The sequence below is a fragment of the Rhinoraja longicauda genome, chromosome 4, assembly GCF_053455715.1.
Source record: "Rhinoraja longicauda isolate Sanriku21f chromosome 4, sRhiLon1.1, whole genome shotgun sequence".
Taxonomy (NCBI): domain Eukaryota; kingdom Metazoa; phylum Chordata; class Chondrichthyes; order Rajiformes; family Arhynchobatidae; genus Rhinoraja; species Rhinoraja longicauda.
This window is the reverse complement of record NC_135956.1, coordinates 49,617,693-49,636,821: the sequence shown is the minus strand read 5'-3', so window position 1 is coordinate 49,636,821 and position 19,129 is coordinate 49,617,693. Positions and strand designations below refer to the sequence as shown.

At 40.5% G+C, this 19,129-nt stretch overlaps 1 protein-coding gene across 2 annotated transcripts in view; it reads right to left on the bottom strand.

Annotated features, from left to right (window-relative positions):
* Positions 1–19,129, bottom strand: part of atp9b (ATPase phospholipid transporting 9B) — a 298,121-nt gene that overhangs the window by 180,174 nt on the left and 98,818 nt on the right. For both annotated transcript variants that reach the window (XM_078397707.1, XM_078397708.1), the window contains exon 8: positions 3,236–3,330. In XM_078397707.1, the coding sequence (XP_078253833.1) occupies positions 3,236–3,330 (95 nt within the window). The remainder of the gene's footprint in view (positions 1–3,235; positions 3,331–19,129) is intronic.

Genomic DNA, 19,129 nt, shown 5'->3' with positions numbered 1-19,129 from the left:
GAAGGTGGCGAGTGCCTGGAACACGCTGTTAGAATGGTGGTTGAGGCAGATACAATAGTGACATTTCAGATACCCTTGGATAGGCATATGGGCAGGGAATGGAGGGATATGGATTATATGCAGGCAGATAAGAGCTGGTCTTGGCACCATGTTTGGATGAAGGACCTTATTGTGCTGTACTGATTTATGTACAAAGTTCTATGTTCAAAGCTTTCCTTTCCATGTATGTCCAAATGTTTTTTTTAAATTGTGTTACAGCTCATTCAGTCATTCACCGAGTGAAAACATTGCCTCTCAGATTCCGATTAAATCTTTTCCTCCCACCTATGACCTCTGGCTCTTGATGCCCCTATCCTGTGAAAAAGACTCTGCATTCATCCTATTTATTCCCCTCATGATTTTATACCGCTTCCTGTGCTCCAAGCAAAAAAGACTTAAACCTTGCCAATCTCTGCCAGTAGCCGAGGCCTTCAAGTTCAGTCGTAAATTTTCTCTGCACTCTTTTCAGGTTAATGATATCCTTCCTATAGCAGGATGAACAAACGAAAAAAATACTACAGGTGCAGCCTGTGCAGCGTCTTATACGACGGTAATATAACATCCCAACAATATCCACACCAATGAAGGTCAACGTGCCAAAAGCTGCCGTCATAACCCAATCCACCTGCGACACCATTTGCAGGGAACTCTGTACTTGTACATTTAGATCCCTCTGCTCTATAACACTCCCCTCAGGTCATTTCAGTTCACTTTGGCCATTCTTCAATTTGTCTTCCCAAAAAACACCTCACATTTACCTGAATTAAATTCCCTTAGCTTTTCTTGGCCCACTTGTGCAGCTAATAAAGATCCTGCTGCAAATCTTGATAACTATCTTCACTGTCAAGGACATCACCTATTTTAATGCCATCTGCAAATTTACCAATCATGCCATGTACATTTTCATCCAAATCATTAATATAGATGACAAACAGAAGTGGGCCCAGCATTGACCCCTGAGGCATACCAGCAGTCAGAATGCAAGAAAAAAACTTCCACCACCATCCTCTGCTTCCTAGCATGAAGCCAATTATGTATCCAGTTAGATAGATCTCTCTGGATCCCACATTATAAAACCGTTCAGAGCAGTCTACCATACAGAACCTTAAACGGAAGACAGACACAAAAAGCTGGAGTAACTCACCAGGATGGGCAGCATCTCTGGAGAGAAGGAAAGGGTGACTTTTCGGGTAGAGACCCTTCTTCAGATTCTTTCCTTCTCTCCAAAGATGCTGCCAGTCCCTCTGAGTTACTCCAGCTTTTTGTGTCTATCTTCGGTTTAAACCAGCATCTGTGTTTAAACGGTCTTGCTGAAGTCCACATAGACTACATCAATGGCCCAATCCTCAAACTTCTTGGATACTTCAACAAACCCAAGCAATATTGTGAGACACGACCACCCATGCAAAAAGCCAACCTGACTATTCCGAGCCAAACCATGTCCTTCCAAATGAGTGTATATCTTATCCCTCACAATCCTATCCCTTCACTCTAACAGAAACATGCATATCTTGAACTCTCACCAAGATCCTTTTGAAAGCATCCCACGTTCCAGATGTCATTTTGCCTGCAAACAAGCTACTCCAATCAACCTTTGTAAGTTTCTGTCTAAGAACCATGAAGTCGCCTTGCCCCAAATTAGAATTTCAGGTTGTAGATCAGCCATGTCCTTTTCCAGAACTACTTTAAAGCTTATAGAACTGTGGTCGCTGGTCCCAAAAGGCTAGCCCAGACATTTCAGTCACTTGCCCCACTCAATTGCCTAAAAGTAGGTCAGGTTTTCCCCCACTCCCTTGTAGAGCTCTGTGGGGTTAAATGTTTCAGTCGTTGTTCGATTGGCAATGCTGATGCTTATGTACAAACTAATGGTAGGCCACTTGTACTCAAGGGTGCAGTAACATTGGGGTGGATTTTGTAATCAATAGTAAGCATGATTAGCTCACCTCCTGACCTTGGGAAAGAAAGTAAAATATGAATTTGCCCTGAGCAATCATATCTCTACAACTTGGTAGAATTTTCTATGGCATGGCGCTTCACATGGGAAGGTGCATACTGCAGAGTAACTAAAGGATGCCCAGCTCAAACTGAGAAAAGCTGACAACTGTCAAAATAATTAATTATTGAAAAGCTGAGAGAAAAAAACAATGTTTGCAAGATTCAAAAACATACAACTTAAATGTCACAAAGTCATTAAAACACCAAAGAAGCTTGGAAAAATCCGAAAATCTTAATTACCCAAATTAAAAGGCCATTTGTGACTTCAAATGAAACAATATTTAAAGGTGTCCTTTCAAATTAAATCTTATTTGTTGCTCAAGAAATTAATTTCCATTTAATTTAAGGGATGAATGCCGCTTGTGTTGCCTTGGATCTAGCACAGAAATCTGTCATGCCAGTGGAGGCATCTCAGTTTTATCTCCCACAAGTGTCTCCATGAGGAGCATGCCCCGCTACTGAATGGCTGTCATGGACTTCCAAGTTTCCAACATTCACATGCATGGAAGTTTCATTGGGCAGTGAATGCTAACGGTTTCACTGTCATCACTCCTCAAGATGTGGGCTGCTGTTTATCCCCAAATGCATAGCAGCATCTGCAATAATGTCAGCACTGCTAAGCAGATCGATTACTTCAATTGCAGCACTCTTTGGACAGAAATGATGAGTGTGCACTTAACAGCATGTGCTAAACCTATTCAATCCACAATTTGAGACATTGGAACAAAACTGAAGGTAACTTGATTTTCATAAAACTATTGTGCCTTAATCTCATTTAAAAAAAAAAGCATATTAGGAGGAGCAATACAAAATAAATTAAGCATTTGGGAAACGATACGGTAAACTTTATTCATCCCCCAAGGGAAATTGGTCTGCCGACAGTCACAATATACAAGGTACACAAAAACTTGAAATTAAAAGTGAAAACTAAAAGAAAAAGAAAAGCGACTGTTGGCTGCCATGTGCACAGCGCCTTCACCGGAACAAATGAACAAACAAACAAACGAACACAGACTTATCCCCTGGGCAGAGGATTCATAACTCAAGTCATCCCCCCCCCCCCCCCCACCCGGGCCCCCCTTTGTTCTCCCACTATCCCTCACGGTGGTTCCCCCATGTTGGGTCCCCATCATCTTCCCCTCCCCCCTCACGCTCATCGACCGTGAGGCCTCCCCGCCACCGACGTAAGCATTATACTTACACCCAATGCTGGCAACCTCTGTGTACAACAAACAGCTATCCTAAGCTTCCAGTCAGTTTCACCATCCAGTTGATCAGTGCGAATGAAACACGAACCTTGAAAAACAAACATTAATTTCTGATTATCCTGAGCAGTGTAAGCATTTATTTAATTCCCAGTCAGACTTTTAGCCAAAAGACAAAATTATCCTGTATTCATCCCAATGTATGTGGAATAGTTTTTTTTAAAACAGCACAGACCTTCCAAGTTGATGAATATTAATAATTTTGACAAAAAGCTGACAACATTTATCCTGAACTGCAAATCTATATTCAAAGACAATTTCACAGCTACTTAAAAATATTTGTCAGGTCACTAAGGGCCCAGCATTCCACAAGTACAGTGCCCTCCACAATGTTTGGGACAAAGAATCACCATTTATTTATTTGCCTTTTTGAGATTTGTAATAGAAAAAAAATCACATGTGGTTAAAGTGCACATTGTCAAATTTTAGTAAAGGATATTTTTATACATTTTGGTTTCACCACGTAGAAATTACAGCTGTGTTTATGCATTGTCCCCCCATTTCAGGGCACCATAATGTTTGGGACACATGGTTTCATAAGCATTTGTAATTGCTCAGGTGTGTTTAATTGCCTCCTTAATGCAGGTATAAGAGAGCTCTCAACACCTAGTCTTCCCTCCAGTCTTTCCATCACCATTGGAAACTTTTATTACTGTTTATCAACATGAGGACCAAAGTTGTGCCAATGAAAGTCAAAGAAGCTATTATGAGACTGAGAAACAAGAATAAAACTGTTAGAGACATCAGCCAAACCTTAGGCTTATCAAAATCAACTGTTTGGAGCATCATTAAGAAGAAAGAGCACTGGTGAGCTTACTAATACAATGCAATACAATATCTTTATTGTTATTGTACAAGGGTACAACGAGATTGGGAATGCGCCTCCCATACGATGCAATAAATTAATTAGCTAATCAGTATTAATTTAAACAACCCAATGAAACCCAATAATCGCAAAGGGACTGGCAGGCCAAGGAAGACCTACAGCTGATGACAGAAGAATTCTCTCTATAACAAAGAAAAATCCACCTGTCTGACAGATCAGAAACACTCTTCAGGAGTCAGGTGTGGGTTTGTCAATGACCACAGAAGACTTCAGGAACAGAAATAAAGAGGCTACACTGCAAGATGCAAACCACTGGTTAACCGCAATAATAGAATGGCCAGGTTACAGTTTGCCATGAAGTACTTAAAAGAGCAACCACGGTTCTGGAAAAAGTTATTGTAGACAGATGAGACGAAGATTTACTTATATCAGAGTGATGGCAAGAGCAAAGTATGGAGAAGAGAAGGAACTGCCCAAGATCCAAAGCATACCACCTCATCTGTGAAACACAGTGGTGGGAGTGTTATGGCCTGGGCATGTATGACTGCTGAAGGTACTGGCTCACTTATTTTCATTGATGATATAACTGCTGATGGTAGTAGCATAATGAATTCTGAAGTGTATAGACACATCCTATCTGCTCAAGTTCAAACAAATGCCTCACAACTAATTGGCCGGCGGTTCATTCTACAGCAAGACAATGATCCCAAGCATACTGCTAAAGCAACAAAGGAGTTTTTCAAAGCTAAGAAATGGTCAATTCTTGAGTGGCCAAGTCAATCACCCGATCTGAACCCAAATGAGCATGCCTTTTATATGCTGAAGAGAAAACTGAAGGGGACTAGCTCCCAAAACAAGCATAAGCTAAAGATGGCCGCAATACAGGCCTGGCAAAGAAGTCACCCAACAACTGGTGGATGCCCATGAATCACAGACTTCAAGCAGTCATTGCATGCAAAGGATATGCAACAAAATACTAAACATGACTACTTTAATTTACATTACATTACTGTGTCCCAAAGATTATTGGTGCCCTGAAATGGGGGGGGGGATTATGTATAAACACTGCTATAATTTCTCCATGGTGAAACCAAAATGTATAAAAATGGCCTTTATTAAAATCTGAGAACGTGCACTTTAACCACATGTCATTTTTTTTCTATTACAAATCTCAAATTGTGGAGTACAGAGGCAAATAAATGGATGGGTCTTTGTCCCAAACATTATGGAGGGCAGAGAAAATATTTGAACATCAGAAAAAAACTTATGAAGCTTATGCACACCAAACCGAACACATGTTATGATGAAGAGAAGATATTGGAATATATAACGTAATTCAATGTTATCTCTGCAAAAACCAAGACCCATTGGGGGTGTGGCAAAGATATATCTACAGGAGCAACAACAGTGGAACCAGGGGAGTATTATACAAAAAAGCATTGGACAGTTCTTGGTATAATTCTTTTGGATTTATTTGAGAGATTTGACAAAAGCATCGAGTTTGAACGCCTGCCTTTTGGTAATTGCTTCATTGTGCTCAGATGTAGCAGTCTTACCAACTCTTGCTCATCGCTCCTGGAACATCCAAAAGTGAAAGAACTCCCAAGGGAATTTGTCCCCGTCCTGTCTGCTGTCTTTCGACACTTAACTAGCTCTGGAGGAGCATTGTGTGGTACTCCAACAACCCCAAACGGTGTTCTCCAACGCATTTCCTATTACAGTGAGGGACTTCCAACATGACCAATTTGGAGTCACTTCCTAACCATCACACGTGCATGTCTTAACATCAGAGAATCAAATACTTTATCACGGCTATTCCACCAAGGTAAGAATCATATATCCCTTGCCCTCACTTCGGAAAATCAAACCACCTGGCTGTATTCATTCTTCCTGCATCGAGGCAGCAAATGAAGAGCGCAACTCCAGCTGTGAGGATTGCACAGAGCTGGTCAGGGGAGGTAAAGGAATGGCTCTGCAATTGCTTGGCATCAGTGGATTGGCTATGTTCAAGGACTCGCAAAGGATTGAACAAATAGTTGTTACTAACTTAAGAAAATGCATGGTGGAGTGTTTCCTCCAAGATTACCCGAGTGTTTCCGCACCAGAAGCCTTGGATGAACCAAGAGATTTGTAATCTGTGTCAGAGCAAATCTTGGGCATTCAAGTCAGGCGATGTAGGGTCATAAACAAAGTCCGGGTATTAGCTCAAGAAGGCCAACCGAAAGCAAAGAGACACTTTTATACTAAACTGGAGGTTGAGAGGGATGTTCATCAGTTGTGGCAGAGCTTGCATGCCATCACTTCCTACAAGGCAAAACCATGTAGAAGTGAAAGTACAGGTGACAGACAGCAAAGGATCAGTCCTGGACAAGCTCTACACTCACTATGGAAGGGTGGACATCGATATGACTTCTGGACCCACATAGACACTAATCTCAGTCACCAAGGACGATGTCAGAATATCCTTCAAGAGGGTGAGCTCCTGGAAAGCATCTAGCCTCGGTGGTGTATTTGGCAGTGTTCTTAAAATCTGCATGAACCAACTAGTTGAAATTTTGCAGTCATTACTAAAGTCAAAGTTTCCCACCTGCTTGAAAATAACATCAATGATACCAAGAACAGTAAGATGACAGGCTCAATCACTACCCACCAGTGGCACTATTGTCAATAGCTATAAAGTGCTGCCTTACTAAGGACCTGAACCCACTACAATTTGCCTCTTGCCACAATAGATCTCCAGGGAATGTGATTTTACAGGCTATCCACTGCACCACTTGGACACTAGTAACACATACACCAGACTGTTGTTCATCGTATACAGCTCGGCATTCAACACCATAATTCCATCCAATCAGATCACCGAATACCAAATTGAGCCTCTGCGCATTCCTATGTAATTGGATCCTCAACTTCCTCATCAACAGACCATGATCAGTATGAATTGACAACACTTTCTCCTTGATAGCCATCAACAATACAGCACCACAAGGCTGTGTTCTCATTCCTCTACTCTACTCTCTATACCCATGATTATGTCGCAAGACACAGCTCCAATGCTGTATCACCATTCTTGGAAGAATAACGAGTAATGCTAAGTCAGAGTACAAGAGTTAGACTGAAGATCTGACTGAATTGTGGCAGAACAACAATCTTCCTCTCAAGATCAGCAAGACTAAGGAGCTGATTGTTGACTTTTGGAGGGAAAAGAACAAATCTTTGTTGGGTTGGTGGTGGAGTGTTAACTGCTTTAAGTTCCTGGGCAAGCACTTCTCTGAAGATCTGTCCTGGCTCAGCACATTGATCCAATCAGCACATTGATGCAATCACAAATAAATCTCATCAATGGCTTTACTTCCTTAGAAGGTAGAGGAGATCTGGTATATCGACAAATACTCGATCAAACATGTGTCGGGCAGAGACCACTGACTGGTTGCATCACGGCCTGATTAGGCAACTCGAAAGCCCAGGAACAAAGTGGGACCACAGAGTATGGTAGACACGGTCTAGTCAATTACAGGTACTGACCTCCCCACCAATGAATGGATCTACCTGAGGCGCTGCCTCAAAAATGCATCTAATATCAAATACACAAATCACCCTGGTCATTCTTATTTCACTACTATTGTGAAGATGGTACAGAAGCCTGAAAACCATGACCACCAGGTTCAAGAACAGCTTTTTCCCCAGCAAAGACCAGGCTCTTGAACACTGTGCACTAACCTCTGCAACTATTTTCTTCGTCTGAAGAAAATTAGATACGACAAACTGTAGATACTGGTTTACAAATAGAGGCAAGGGGCTGGAGAAACTTAGCAGGTCAGGCAGCATCTCTGAAGAACAGGGTAGGTGACGTTTCAGGTTGGGACCCTTCTTCAGATCCTATGAACTTCTATGAACTGTGTCTTTGTTACCCATGGACTTTGGTATTTGCACTATTATGGTTACTTAGCATGTTATTAATTTATTGTATTTTTGATTTTGTATCATCTGCATGTTACAGGCCTTTTGAGCTGCAGTAAGAAAGAATTTCACAGTTCCATTGCAGGTACATATGACAATTAAACATTTTTGTTATCAGAACATGACTTGCAATTTACTTAATGTTATTTTTTAATCATACCAAACACATGGCCTTAACATTAATTACACAACAGCACAAATTGTAGAACTAGAGAAAATACAATAATTAAATGAATAAGTATGCTATCTCTAATCCTGTAACTATTAACTCAGCAACAAAAGGGAACCTGGTAAACTCTAGCTAAACTCTTAAATTAAATCAGAAAAAATTGGAGGCTCCTACGAGGCAGAGTGTGATATTAATGAGGAAGTGGATGGAAAGATACTGATGCAGCAAATTCTTCTTAAAAAGGGAATCATTGCCCTCAAACATAAAAATATAAAATACTGGAAACATTCAGCAGGTCAGAGAAATGGTTAATGTTTCAGGTCCAAAATCTTTCATCAGAACTCTCTCAGAAACTTGCTTTCAAACAGATACTGATAAACTGCATGGTCATATTGAAAATAAATTAGCTCCTTACCCAAGATGGGTGGTATATTGCAGTCAAAATGTGAAAACTTGCTATCTCCCATTCATGGTACAAGGCAATAGTACTTTGCAAAACTGTGGATTTCCCAACAGTACTGTGGTGAAAACCAAACATGCCTTCTGCATGTTCAGCTTCAACTCACTTGAACAATAACTGCAAGCATAGAGAAAGCCATCACATCATACAAACCATTCACAAAACGGTGAATATCATGGGTGGCATACAAGCAGCACAATGTGAAGGTGTTAACCGACACTCATATCAACAGTTCCTTGTTGTCATTATTCAAATTTGCAAAGGTGGCAGTGGGCACCATTCCTATAAAATGAATACTCACTCTGACAGAAGCCAGTGGTTTATAATATGTCACTAGCACTACTTAACGACTACCGTCCGGTAGCACTCACACCGGTCATCACAAAGTGCTTCGAGAGACTGGTCCTGCAGCACATCAAAGCCAGCCTCCCACCCACCTTCGACCCACACCAGTTTGCCTACAGAGCAAATAGGTCTACAGGGGATGCCATCGACACTGCTCTTCACACTGCACTGACCCACCTTGAACACCAGGGGAGCTATGTGAGGATGCTCTTCCTCGACTTCAGCTCTGCCTTTAACACGGTCATCCCGAGCAGACTGGTCACCAAACTTTCCGACCTTGGATTTTCCCAAACCATCTGCCAATGGATCAAGGACTTCCTGACCAACCGCCCCCAGACCGTCAAAATAGGCCCTCACCTCTCCTCCACCATTACACTGAGCACCGGCTCACCACAGGGCTGTGTGTTGAGCCCCATCCTTTACACTCACGACTGCGCCCCCACCCATCCCACCAACACCATCATCAAGTTCGCGGATGACACGACTGTGGTTGGACTCATCTCAGAAGGAGATGAGACAGCCTATAGGGATGAAATCCAAAGGCTGGCAGCATGGTGTTCAGTGAACAATCTGGTCCTGAACTCCTCCAAAACAAAGGAACTTATAATTGACTTTAGAAAAACCAGTGGAGATTACGACCCACTCTACATCAATGGGGTCTGTGTGGAAAGGGTACCAGCTTTCAGGTTCCTGGGTACGCACATCGCAGAGGATCTTACCTGGTCTACCAACACCATCACCACAGTAAAGAAGGCACAGCAGAGACTCCACTTCCTGAGGATCCTCAGGAAAACCAACCTGCAGGAGAAGCTCATGTTGTCCTTCTATCGCTGCTCCATCGAGAGTGTGCTGGCATACTGTATAACCACATGGTATGCCAGCTGCTCAGAAAAGGACAGGAAGGCCCTTCAGAGGGTCATCACGACGGCCCAGAAGATCATCGGCTGCTCACTGCCCTCCCTGGAGCACCTGTTCAGCCTACGCTGCCTCAGTAGAGCAGGCAAAATAATAAAAGATCCATCCCACCCCGGCCACCGTCTGTTTGTTCATCTGCCCTCTGGTCGACGTTTCAGGTCGATCAAATCCCGAACAAACAGACTTAAGAACAGTTTTTACCCCAGGGCCATACGAGAACTGAACACTACCTTTGCACTAGGCAACACCGTTAAAAAATCTTGTACTTAATATAATTGTATTTAATTGTATTTATGTATTTATTTGTTTTTGCATTTATTGCATATATGTTTGTACGCACCGTCAGGATTGGCTATTTTTTAATTTCGTTGTACTCGTTGCAATGACAATAAATGAATATTATTATTATTATAATGCAACTGATACGCCAACATATTTAATTCTGTTCAGTTGTGCAATATAATATATTCAGAAGTTTCCAAATGTTAAGTTATACAGAAAATAACTTGCACCAGTTGTGGCATATAACCATAAAAAATCCAGCATTTAACAAATTCCAAAGTGTGCCAAAAAGATTGTAAACCTTTTCAATAGAAGGCAATAGTCCTCCTCACAAAACTCTATTGAATCAATGAGCACCTATTCCACAATCTTTTCAGAAACATGAAATTTCGCTTCATAGTGATATGCCCACTAGAGACTAGGCTTTGTAACAGGGAACTCCTCTAATGCCCTCCCTCATTAATGTGCCAAAAGTACAATATTTCCCTGTCATTTGACTAACATGGCCTTCAATGCAGCCACGCAGCTGCAGAATGGCTGCACAAGCTCATCCTTAGTAATCTTTAACAAGATCTTAACTTGCAAAATTATTATATTTTCTAAAAGTGATTAGTACCACTGCACAAAGATGAATCAACTTTTCGCACTTTCTCCTATCATCTCAGCATTTGAGCCATGATTTACTTTCCATTAATAGCAAATAAAGCAACGTCAAACTCTAAGGTTATCTTGGCTGCTACGACACCAAACAAAACAAAAAAAGCAAAAATAAACGTATCAATGTCTCAGGAAGCGATTTTAAAAGTAAGCACTTTATTAGAAACACCTTAGCTCTGTTGACAGTTCTCTAATAAGCTGTCGATTGGATGCTAAATATGAAATAATGGGTTCTATAAATTGAGTCCACATTTCAACACATTGCAAACAGCAATATCTTTAATGTACTTTCAATTATATATTATGTTTAAATTTGCTCCATCCCACAAACCAAAATTAATTTCATTACAATTTTTCTACACTTCACGTATAGAATTCCTTGCATATTGTTAGTTTTGTTCAGCTTAAAAATACAAATAAACCATTATTTTCACAAAGTACAAAATTATTTCAGAAATCAAAACAAAAGGTAGGAACTGCATAGCAGGTTCTTTGGCCTTTGAGAGGGAAATGACACTTCAAATGTACACTCCAACAAATTAAATAATGATAAACTATTTTTTCTCTCACAGATGTAACTAACCAGCCATCCATCCATATGCACTTTTGTTACTTCTCATCTAATTATAGGTTGGGGATAAAAGACTGCAGACCCTTGAACCTAGAATAAAAACCAGAACACTGAAATAACTTAGCAGGTTAAACAGCATCTGAGGTAGCAAAGGGTGCAAGTTGATGTTTGAGGCGAGACCCTGTATCAAACAAAGGTAGGACTCCGATCAGATATCAATGCAGTCATTCACAATCAATCGATTTTCAAAATTCATCATTCACAGCTGATATAGCCAGTGCTGTAGGCATACTATGAATACACTATTCTTGTGCAGCAACAATAATAAAGCAGAAAGCTGCACTGAGTATTAGTGCAAAACAAATTATTTCAAGTTACCTAGATATTTTTCTCAATAACCACCTTCCTAAGGCAAATTATCTACTTGCAATGGCTAATTTGATAAAGCCATGATCCATCCAACTTTTATGTACCCTCATCTGTTAAAAGCAAATGGAACGTTATGATGGACGGCGAATTCATGGCAAGGTAATTTATTAATAAGCATCCAGCTGTTCAGTAACAGTTGTATGCTGAAGCTTTCCAAGAATTACTTATCTAAAGTAACTTAACCAGTCATCTAAAACATGGCAATATTACAGGCAATTCAAGCTATGAAAGGCTGACTTTGACAGGGATAATAACACACCTACTTAGTTACACAAGCGGTAATCATATTTCATTACCATTACATTAGCTTATCTAGGGAAAAGAGTTGATACTGCACCATCATAAACCTTTCATGTACTGCTACTGATATTCAGTCCACCATAGCAGTTTCTGCTGGCTGCTGCATTATAAATTGAATTATTTGGGCACTTAATATACCAGTCTCTCAATACATGATTTTCATTTTGAAATGGAAACCATATTAAAAGCAGAAATTGTGAACTGAACTATAAATTGTTCATTTTAAAGTCAATTTTATTTTTCTAACTAAAAATGTCACTTAAGTTGACCATAATAATTATTTTAATTTCATACTTTTTAAAATACCTACAATAGCCGTTATTGTGGTCAACATGATCACAGATGACATACAAACACATTAGAAATAGACCAGCCTTGACAGAAAGAAAAAGGAACAGTATACTGTGCAATGAAAGGCAGAAGGCAGCCTGACAAGTTGCCAACAAGTACATTTTGTTTGGGTGCCCAAGTCCGGATGAATTCGGTGTCACAATCTAAGTACCTGGATCCTGATGTAAGTAAAGTCTAGCAGAACTACATGTTTTATTCATAAATGCCTGTATATTTAGCAGCTTAGTGAGCTAACTGCCTGGAAGGACATGGTTGATAGAAGCACCTGAAACTAAATCTGACCCGAAGGTGGCATTTTCACACAATACAGTTTCCAACAAGCCTGCACACATGTCTTTGCTCAGTAATTGTATTTCCACTGTGCATGGTAATTTAATAAATGTTTTATTTGTAAGCTTTAAAATCTGCATGCAACAGTCATAAAAGGTGGCTATGAGTTACAATCTATTATACATTTCTAAAGGAACAACCAATAACATTGATAGAACAAACAAAAGAATGGCACAACACAGAGCAGAATTTAACATCCAGTGATGCGAAATAGGGAAACTATGGGTCGAATCTTTCAAAAGCCCACCGCAGGTACGCTCCTTTCTTTTCTTATCCGAAGATAGACTAATCAGATCAGTAACTGGGGATATTCTCTATTGTAAGCCATGTTGCTCTGTACACCAGAGGGGGTTCACAGCAACAAATAGACTGTTCCCTACCCAAGGAATAGCAGGAAGAAAAGGTTGCTCTGAATTCAAGAGATTATCAAACGATAGCAAGGCTTGAAGGCAAGAAGATGCATCAGCAGACCCAACCACACAGCTCCACTCCGAAGTCAGAAATTCCCTCCTTCATTTCCAGTCTCCATCCTGGCTGTCAACCAAAGCCAAGAGCAGCTGATCCACAGTGGGCTGTCTAAACTACACCTGTGGGTCTAGCTGTGGCAATTGAAATCTTGGCATAATGAGCTGGCTTGGATACTCATCAGCAAAATAAACAAAGGGCTTCCTGGAAGGAATTTGGGGATGACCTGCAGTGAAGTTGGTTGGTAAAGCCTAGGTAATTAACCAGTTTAGTTAGCAACCAGCAATTTGAGCAGAGCATGCTTATGAGCAGAATGAGCCACTAATGGTCGAAATGGTCCTGCCCATAGCTGGTAGCTAGCCTTCCCTTTGACTTCACACAGCCGATAGGTTAACACAAAATCTACAAGCACCTTGGCAGTCCGGGCCCGATGTTCTGAGTTGGATAAAATAATGACACCACGTTTTATTACCTTCAGGGAGATTTTCAATTACAAATTGGCAACTGCTTTTATTGTAATTAATGTTACTAGATTTTAAATATTACATTATTCTGAAACAATTAGTAGGTTAACAACATTTTAAAAAGCTGTAGATGTTGGAGATCTAAATTTAAAATGCTAGTGTTCGAACACTCCGCATATCAAGCAGCATCTGTGGGAAGCTTAAAAGTTTTTATCAGAACTGGGATAGAAAGCCAATTTAATACAAACAAGGTGTAGAGGGAATGGATAGGACAAAAGGGGATCTCTGATAAGGTGAGGCCAGGATTATTGTGGAGATAAGCAGTAAAAGAAGTCATTTGTTCAATGGGTAATGGATGCAGTGAGATAGAAACTGAACTGAGTGCAAAAGTGTGAAATGCATAGCTGTAGAGCACGCCTGGCAGGGCAGGGTGAGAAAATAGACAGAAATCATTATCAGAACTGGCCAACATGAAGTGGGAAAGTAAGTGATCCATGGTGGTACAATTTGAAGTTAGAGTCCACATTACTGCAATGGAAGAGACTCGATAGACGATGAAGTGCTGTTCCTTAAGATTATGTTGAACTAATTTCAACTGTGCCCAAAGACCACAAACAGATAAGAAAGAGTGGTGCAGGTTGGAGAATTGAAGCCAACAAGCAGCTCAAGGGCACCCCGACAAATTGAATGCAAACGCTTTGAAAGATGTCCTCCTAATGGAGAGAGGGCCATGTTGCGAACACTGAATGCAGTGCACTAGATTGGAAGAAATGCAAGTTAATTAAGGTTTCATCTGGAAATACTGTTTGGATACTTGAATGGTGGAAAGGTTATGGTTGAAAGGACAGTTTTGCGTCTTCTGCAATTATATGGGAAGGTAATACCTGGGGAAAGTACGTTAATGTTGTTTTATAAAAGTAACAGGGCTCATTGTGAGCGATGGAATTGAAATTAAAAAATATCTAGATTGCAAAGAATCATACAGAGTGGTCAGAAAATTTAATTTGCTACTTCCAGGAATAGTCCACATGTAAAATATAAATGGATTTATTGCAAAGCTAAAAAATAGTTGAAGGATAAATGTGTATAAACTTCATGCAGTTAGGAAGAAGCTGGATTGCAGTAAACACCAGCATGTAATTTCAACCAAATGCAGTGTTCTGGCTGTGTTGCTTTTTATAAAAAGCAGCCAACCACACAGCAAATATTTGTTTTTTATTTGTATCACTATGTTACAAAATGGCAGAAAACAAGATTGAAAAGTCTTCTCCAGCATAAATGGAGTTCTCCAATTAGTGATTTTTGCAGTTAATCCACTCTTGCAGATTTCTATACTCAGATAAACTCCAACATTCCCAAATCAGGTTTTGGATACAAGATAAATCAAATTTGAAAATAAATGTTTAATTTCTGTTCCTTTGCTTCCTCACCCTCTACTAATTATACAGATCTGCTTTTCAACTTCTACCTACACTGCTCAAAGTCACCAGTAGGAAGCATGCAGTGACAGTTTAAAACTACTGCCCATGTTTCACCACCATAGTAATTCCATTCAAATTCATTACAACAGCATAAAAGCTCACTTTTACCATTGTCACCAATATTTGTCTGCATCCTCTATGAAAGGCAGAGGAAAGAAATGTAATAAGGTACATAAAGTCGTATTTAAAGATTCACCCCTACATAATATATATATATGTGTGTGTGTGTGTATATATATATGTGTGTGTGTGTGTGTGTGTGTGTGTGTGTGTGTGTGTGTGTGTGTGTGTGTGTGTATGTGCACTGAAAATATAATCCACTTCAGTCAAGTGATTCAATAAATCAATTAGAAAACAAAATGGTTTGGAAGCTAGCTGGTATACGCGCAAAAGTATTTTGCATGGAATTTCATGTAAACTGACTGGTCTGTTAGGAAACACTGTTCTCTTTCAATGGCCTTGAAACCACCCCACCAATCTTCTGGCATCCATTCAAGCAGGGGACAAAGCATTTGTAGTTATGCAAAGCCAATTAACAACACCTTGAATTCATTGCTCTTCCTTACTAAAAAAAAATCAGAAAAGTTATTTTCCACAACAGTAATTCCCGGTCACGGTTGACTGTTGGGTCTGTGAACCGGTCCAAAACATGCACACAATCTCACAAATCCCACTGCAACATACCAACACACAACCTTTCAGCAACAAATAACTGCCAACTTTATAACTAAGTCTCCACCTTCTGCCAACCCCTCTATCAAGAAATAACATCTTGGTGATTTCAATCTACAATGATTTCTCATTTGATCTCAGAGTTCATTAACCTTACTCTTCCATTTCTGACTTTGCTAAATACAAGCCTTTGCTCAATTAAACAGTCTAACCACTAACACATTTCTATCCACAATTTTCAAAAATGGTTGTCTTCTGCCTTGCTGAATACACAAAATTGTGACTATGGTCTTCCTTCAATTTGTGTAACTTTCTTGAATACAATGCTTCATTTTTATCATATCAGCACTTTTATGTTATTGCCTCCATCTCCACAAGGTAGAAAAGCTAACATTAGATTAAGTGGCAATCAACTTAATTTTCATTTATCATATCCAGCTCAGGCAAAGTGAACACTAATAGTATCTCATTTACTTCAGCCAACATTGGCCATTCTCCACGATTATCCTATACAGTAATGATAACCACAACCTTTTCCTGTGATTAACCACATCTTTAAAGTCTTGTCCCCCAACTCTACCCTCAAACACCAGATTGAGGGGCACACATTTTTTCACGTTGCTGTGCAACTGCTGCATTTCTCAATACCCTCCAGAGTTTGACCTATGGGTCAAGGGCTGGAATGTTTTGAGGAATTAAGGAGTTTACATGCTAACACTCATCCCTCTTTATTTGCAGTTTCATTTCATCATCCTTAAACTCAACAACAAGGCTTATCTTCCACAGTGAAGTACACCCGAGCGAGCAGATTTTGGTCATTTGCTGCCCTCTTAATTTCTTCCCATCTGCACACACCTATTGTTTTTTTCTAATTCGACACTTACGCCATATGTCCGTTTCATAAATTATCCCAACTCACTTGCTTTCTGGGATGTTTAAGCATCCATTATACTCCCTGATGACAAGCACATGCTTTCTTAATTAAGGAGACCAAAACTGCACAAAGTACTACAGATATAGTCTCGCCAAATAAATCATATTATTGAGGTAAGATGTTCTTGCCTCTCTGTTGAAAATCTTTTACAATGAAGGCAAACATCTCATTTGCCTTTTTAACTGCTTGCTTTCAATGACTAGCATTCAAGGGCACTTAAAATACTTTTGTACATCGCTTCGCTGTTGATAACCATTTAAATAATACTATCTTTATGTGGATAACACTTTCATCCATGTTCTCCTGAATCTACCCATATTTGTCCACTCATTCAGCTTGTTTAAATCACCTTGAAGCCTCTTTGCATCCTTCCCAATTTGTAATTCCACCCACGTTCATATTGTTCACAAACTTAGAAATACTACATTCAGGCTCCATCATCCAAATCATTGATCTGTTGTAATTATCAGGCATTTATTCCTGCAACACCCCTTCAATCACCACCCACTACCCGAAGAAAAAGTTATTCCTATTTCCTGTCTGTCAACCAGTTTTCAATCCTAGTATATTACTATCAATCCTCCACTCCCATGTTTTAATTTTGCATACCATCACATGCAAATTTAAACCTTCTAAAGATCAAAATACACTACATTTACTGGTTTACATAGTCTATTCTATTAGTTACTGACCACAAAAACTCAATAGGTTTGTCAAACACAATTATAATTTCATAAATCTATATAATCTTTCTCACTGGTATGAAAAGGCCAAGTGATTATCTTAGAGGTTTAAAATAGATATGATATATGGTTAGACACAAAACGCTGGAGTAACTTAGCAGGACAGGCAGCATTTCTGGAGAGAAGGAATGGGTGACGTTTCGGGTCGAGACCCTTCTTCAGATTGGTTAGGGATAAGGGAAACGAGAGATATAGACGGTGATGTGGAGAGAAAAAGAATAATGAATGAAAGATATGCAAAAAGTAACGATGATAAAGGAAACAGGCCATTGTAAGCTGTTTGTAGGGTGAAAATGAGAAGTTGGTGCGACTTGGATGGGGGAAAGAGGAAATGTCGGGGCTACCTGAAGTGAGAGAAATCAATATTCATACCACTGGGCTGTAAGCTGCCCAAGCGAAATATGAGAAGCTGTTCCTCCAATTTGCGTTTAGCCTCACTCTGACAGAGGAGGAGACAGAGGACTGAAAGGTTTGTGTGGGAATAGGATGGAGAATTAAAGTGTCCAGCAACTGGGAGATCAGGTTGGTTCACGCAGGCGTTCCGCGAAATCATCACCCAGTCTCCGTTTGGTCTCGCCGATGTATAAGAGTCCACATCTTGAACAACGGATACTGTAGATGAGGTTGGAGGAGGTGCAAGTGAACCTCTGCCTAACCTGAAAGGACTGTCGGGGTGCCTGGACAGAGTCGAGGGAGGAGGTATAACGACAGCTGTTGCATCTTCTGCGGTTGCAGGGGAAGGTACCTGGGGAGGGGGTGGTTTGGGAGGGAAGGGATGAGTTAACCAGGGAGTTGCGGAGGGAACGATCTCTGCAGAAGGTGGAAAAGGGTGGAGTTGGGAAAATGTGGCTAGTGGTGGGATCCCATTGGAAATTTGGGAGAATGTGTTGAATGTGACGGCTGATAGGGTGGAAGGTAAGGACTAAGGGGACTCTGTCTCTGTTGCGACTAGGGGGACGAGGAGCAAGGGGGGAGCTGTGGGATACTGAGGAGACACAAATGAGGGCCTCATCTATGATGGGAAAGGGGAATTCCCGTTCCCCAAAGAATGAGGACATCTCGGATGTTCTAGTAATGGAACACCTCATCTTGGGCGCAGATGCAGCGTAGACGGAGGAATTGGGAGTAGTGGATAGACTCTTTGCAGGAATCAGGGTGTGAAGAAGTGTGGTCGAGATTGTTGTGGGAGTCAGTGGGTTTGTAATATACGTCAGTCAATAGTCTATTTCTTGTGATGGAGACTATGAGATCAAGAAAGGGGAGGGAGGTGTCGGAGATGGTCCAAGTAAATTTGAGTGCAGGATGAACATTGGTGGTGAAGTTGATGAAGTCCATGAGTTCTGCATGGGTGCAGGAGGTAGCACTGATGCAGTCATCAATGTAACAGAGATAGAGTTCGGGGAAAGGGCCAGTGCATGCCCAGAGCAGGGATTGTTCAACGTACCCTACAAAGAGTCAGGCATAGTTGAGGCCTAT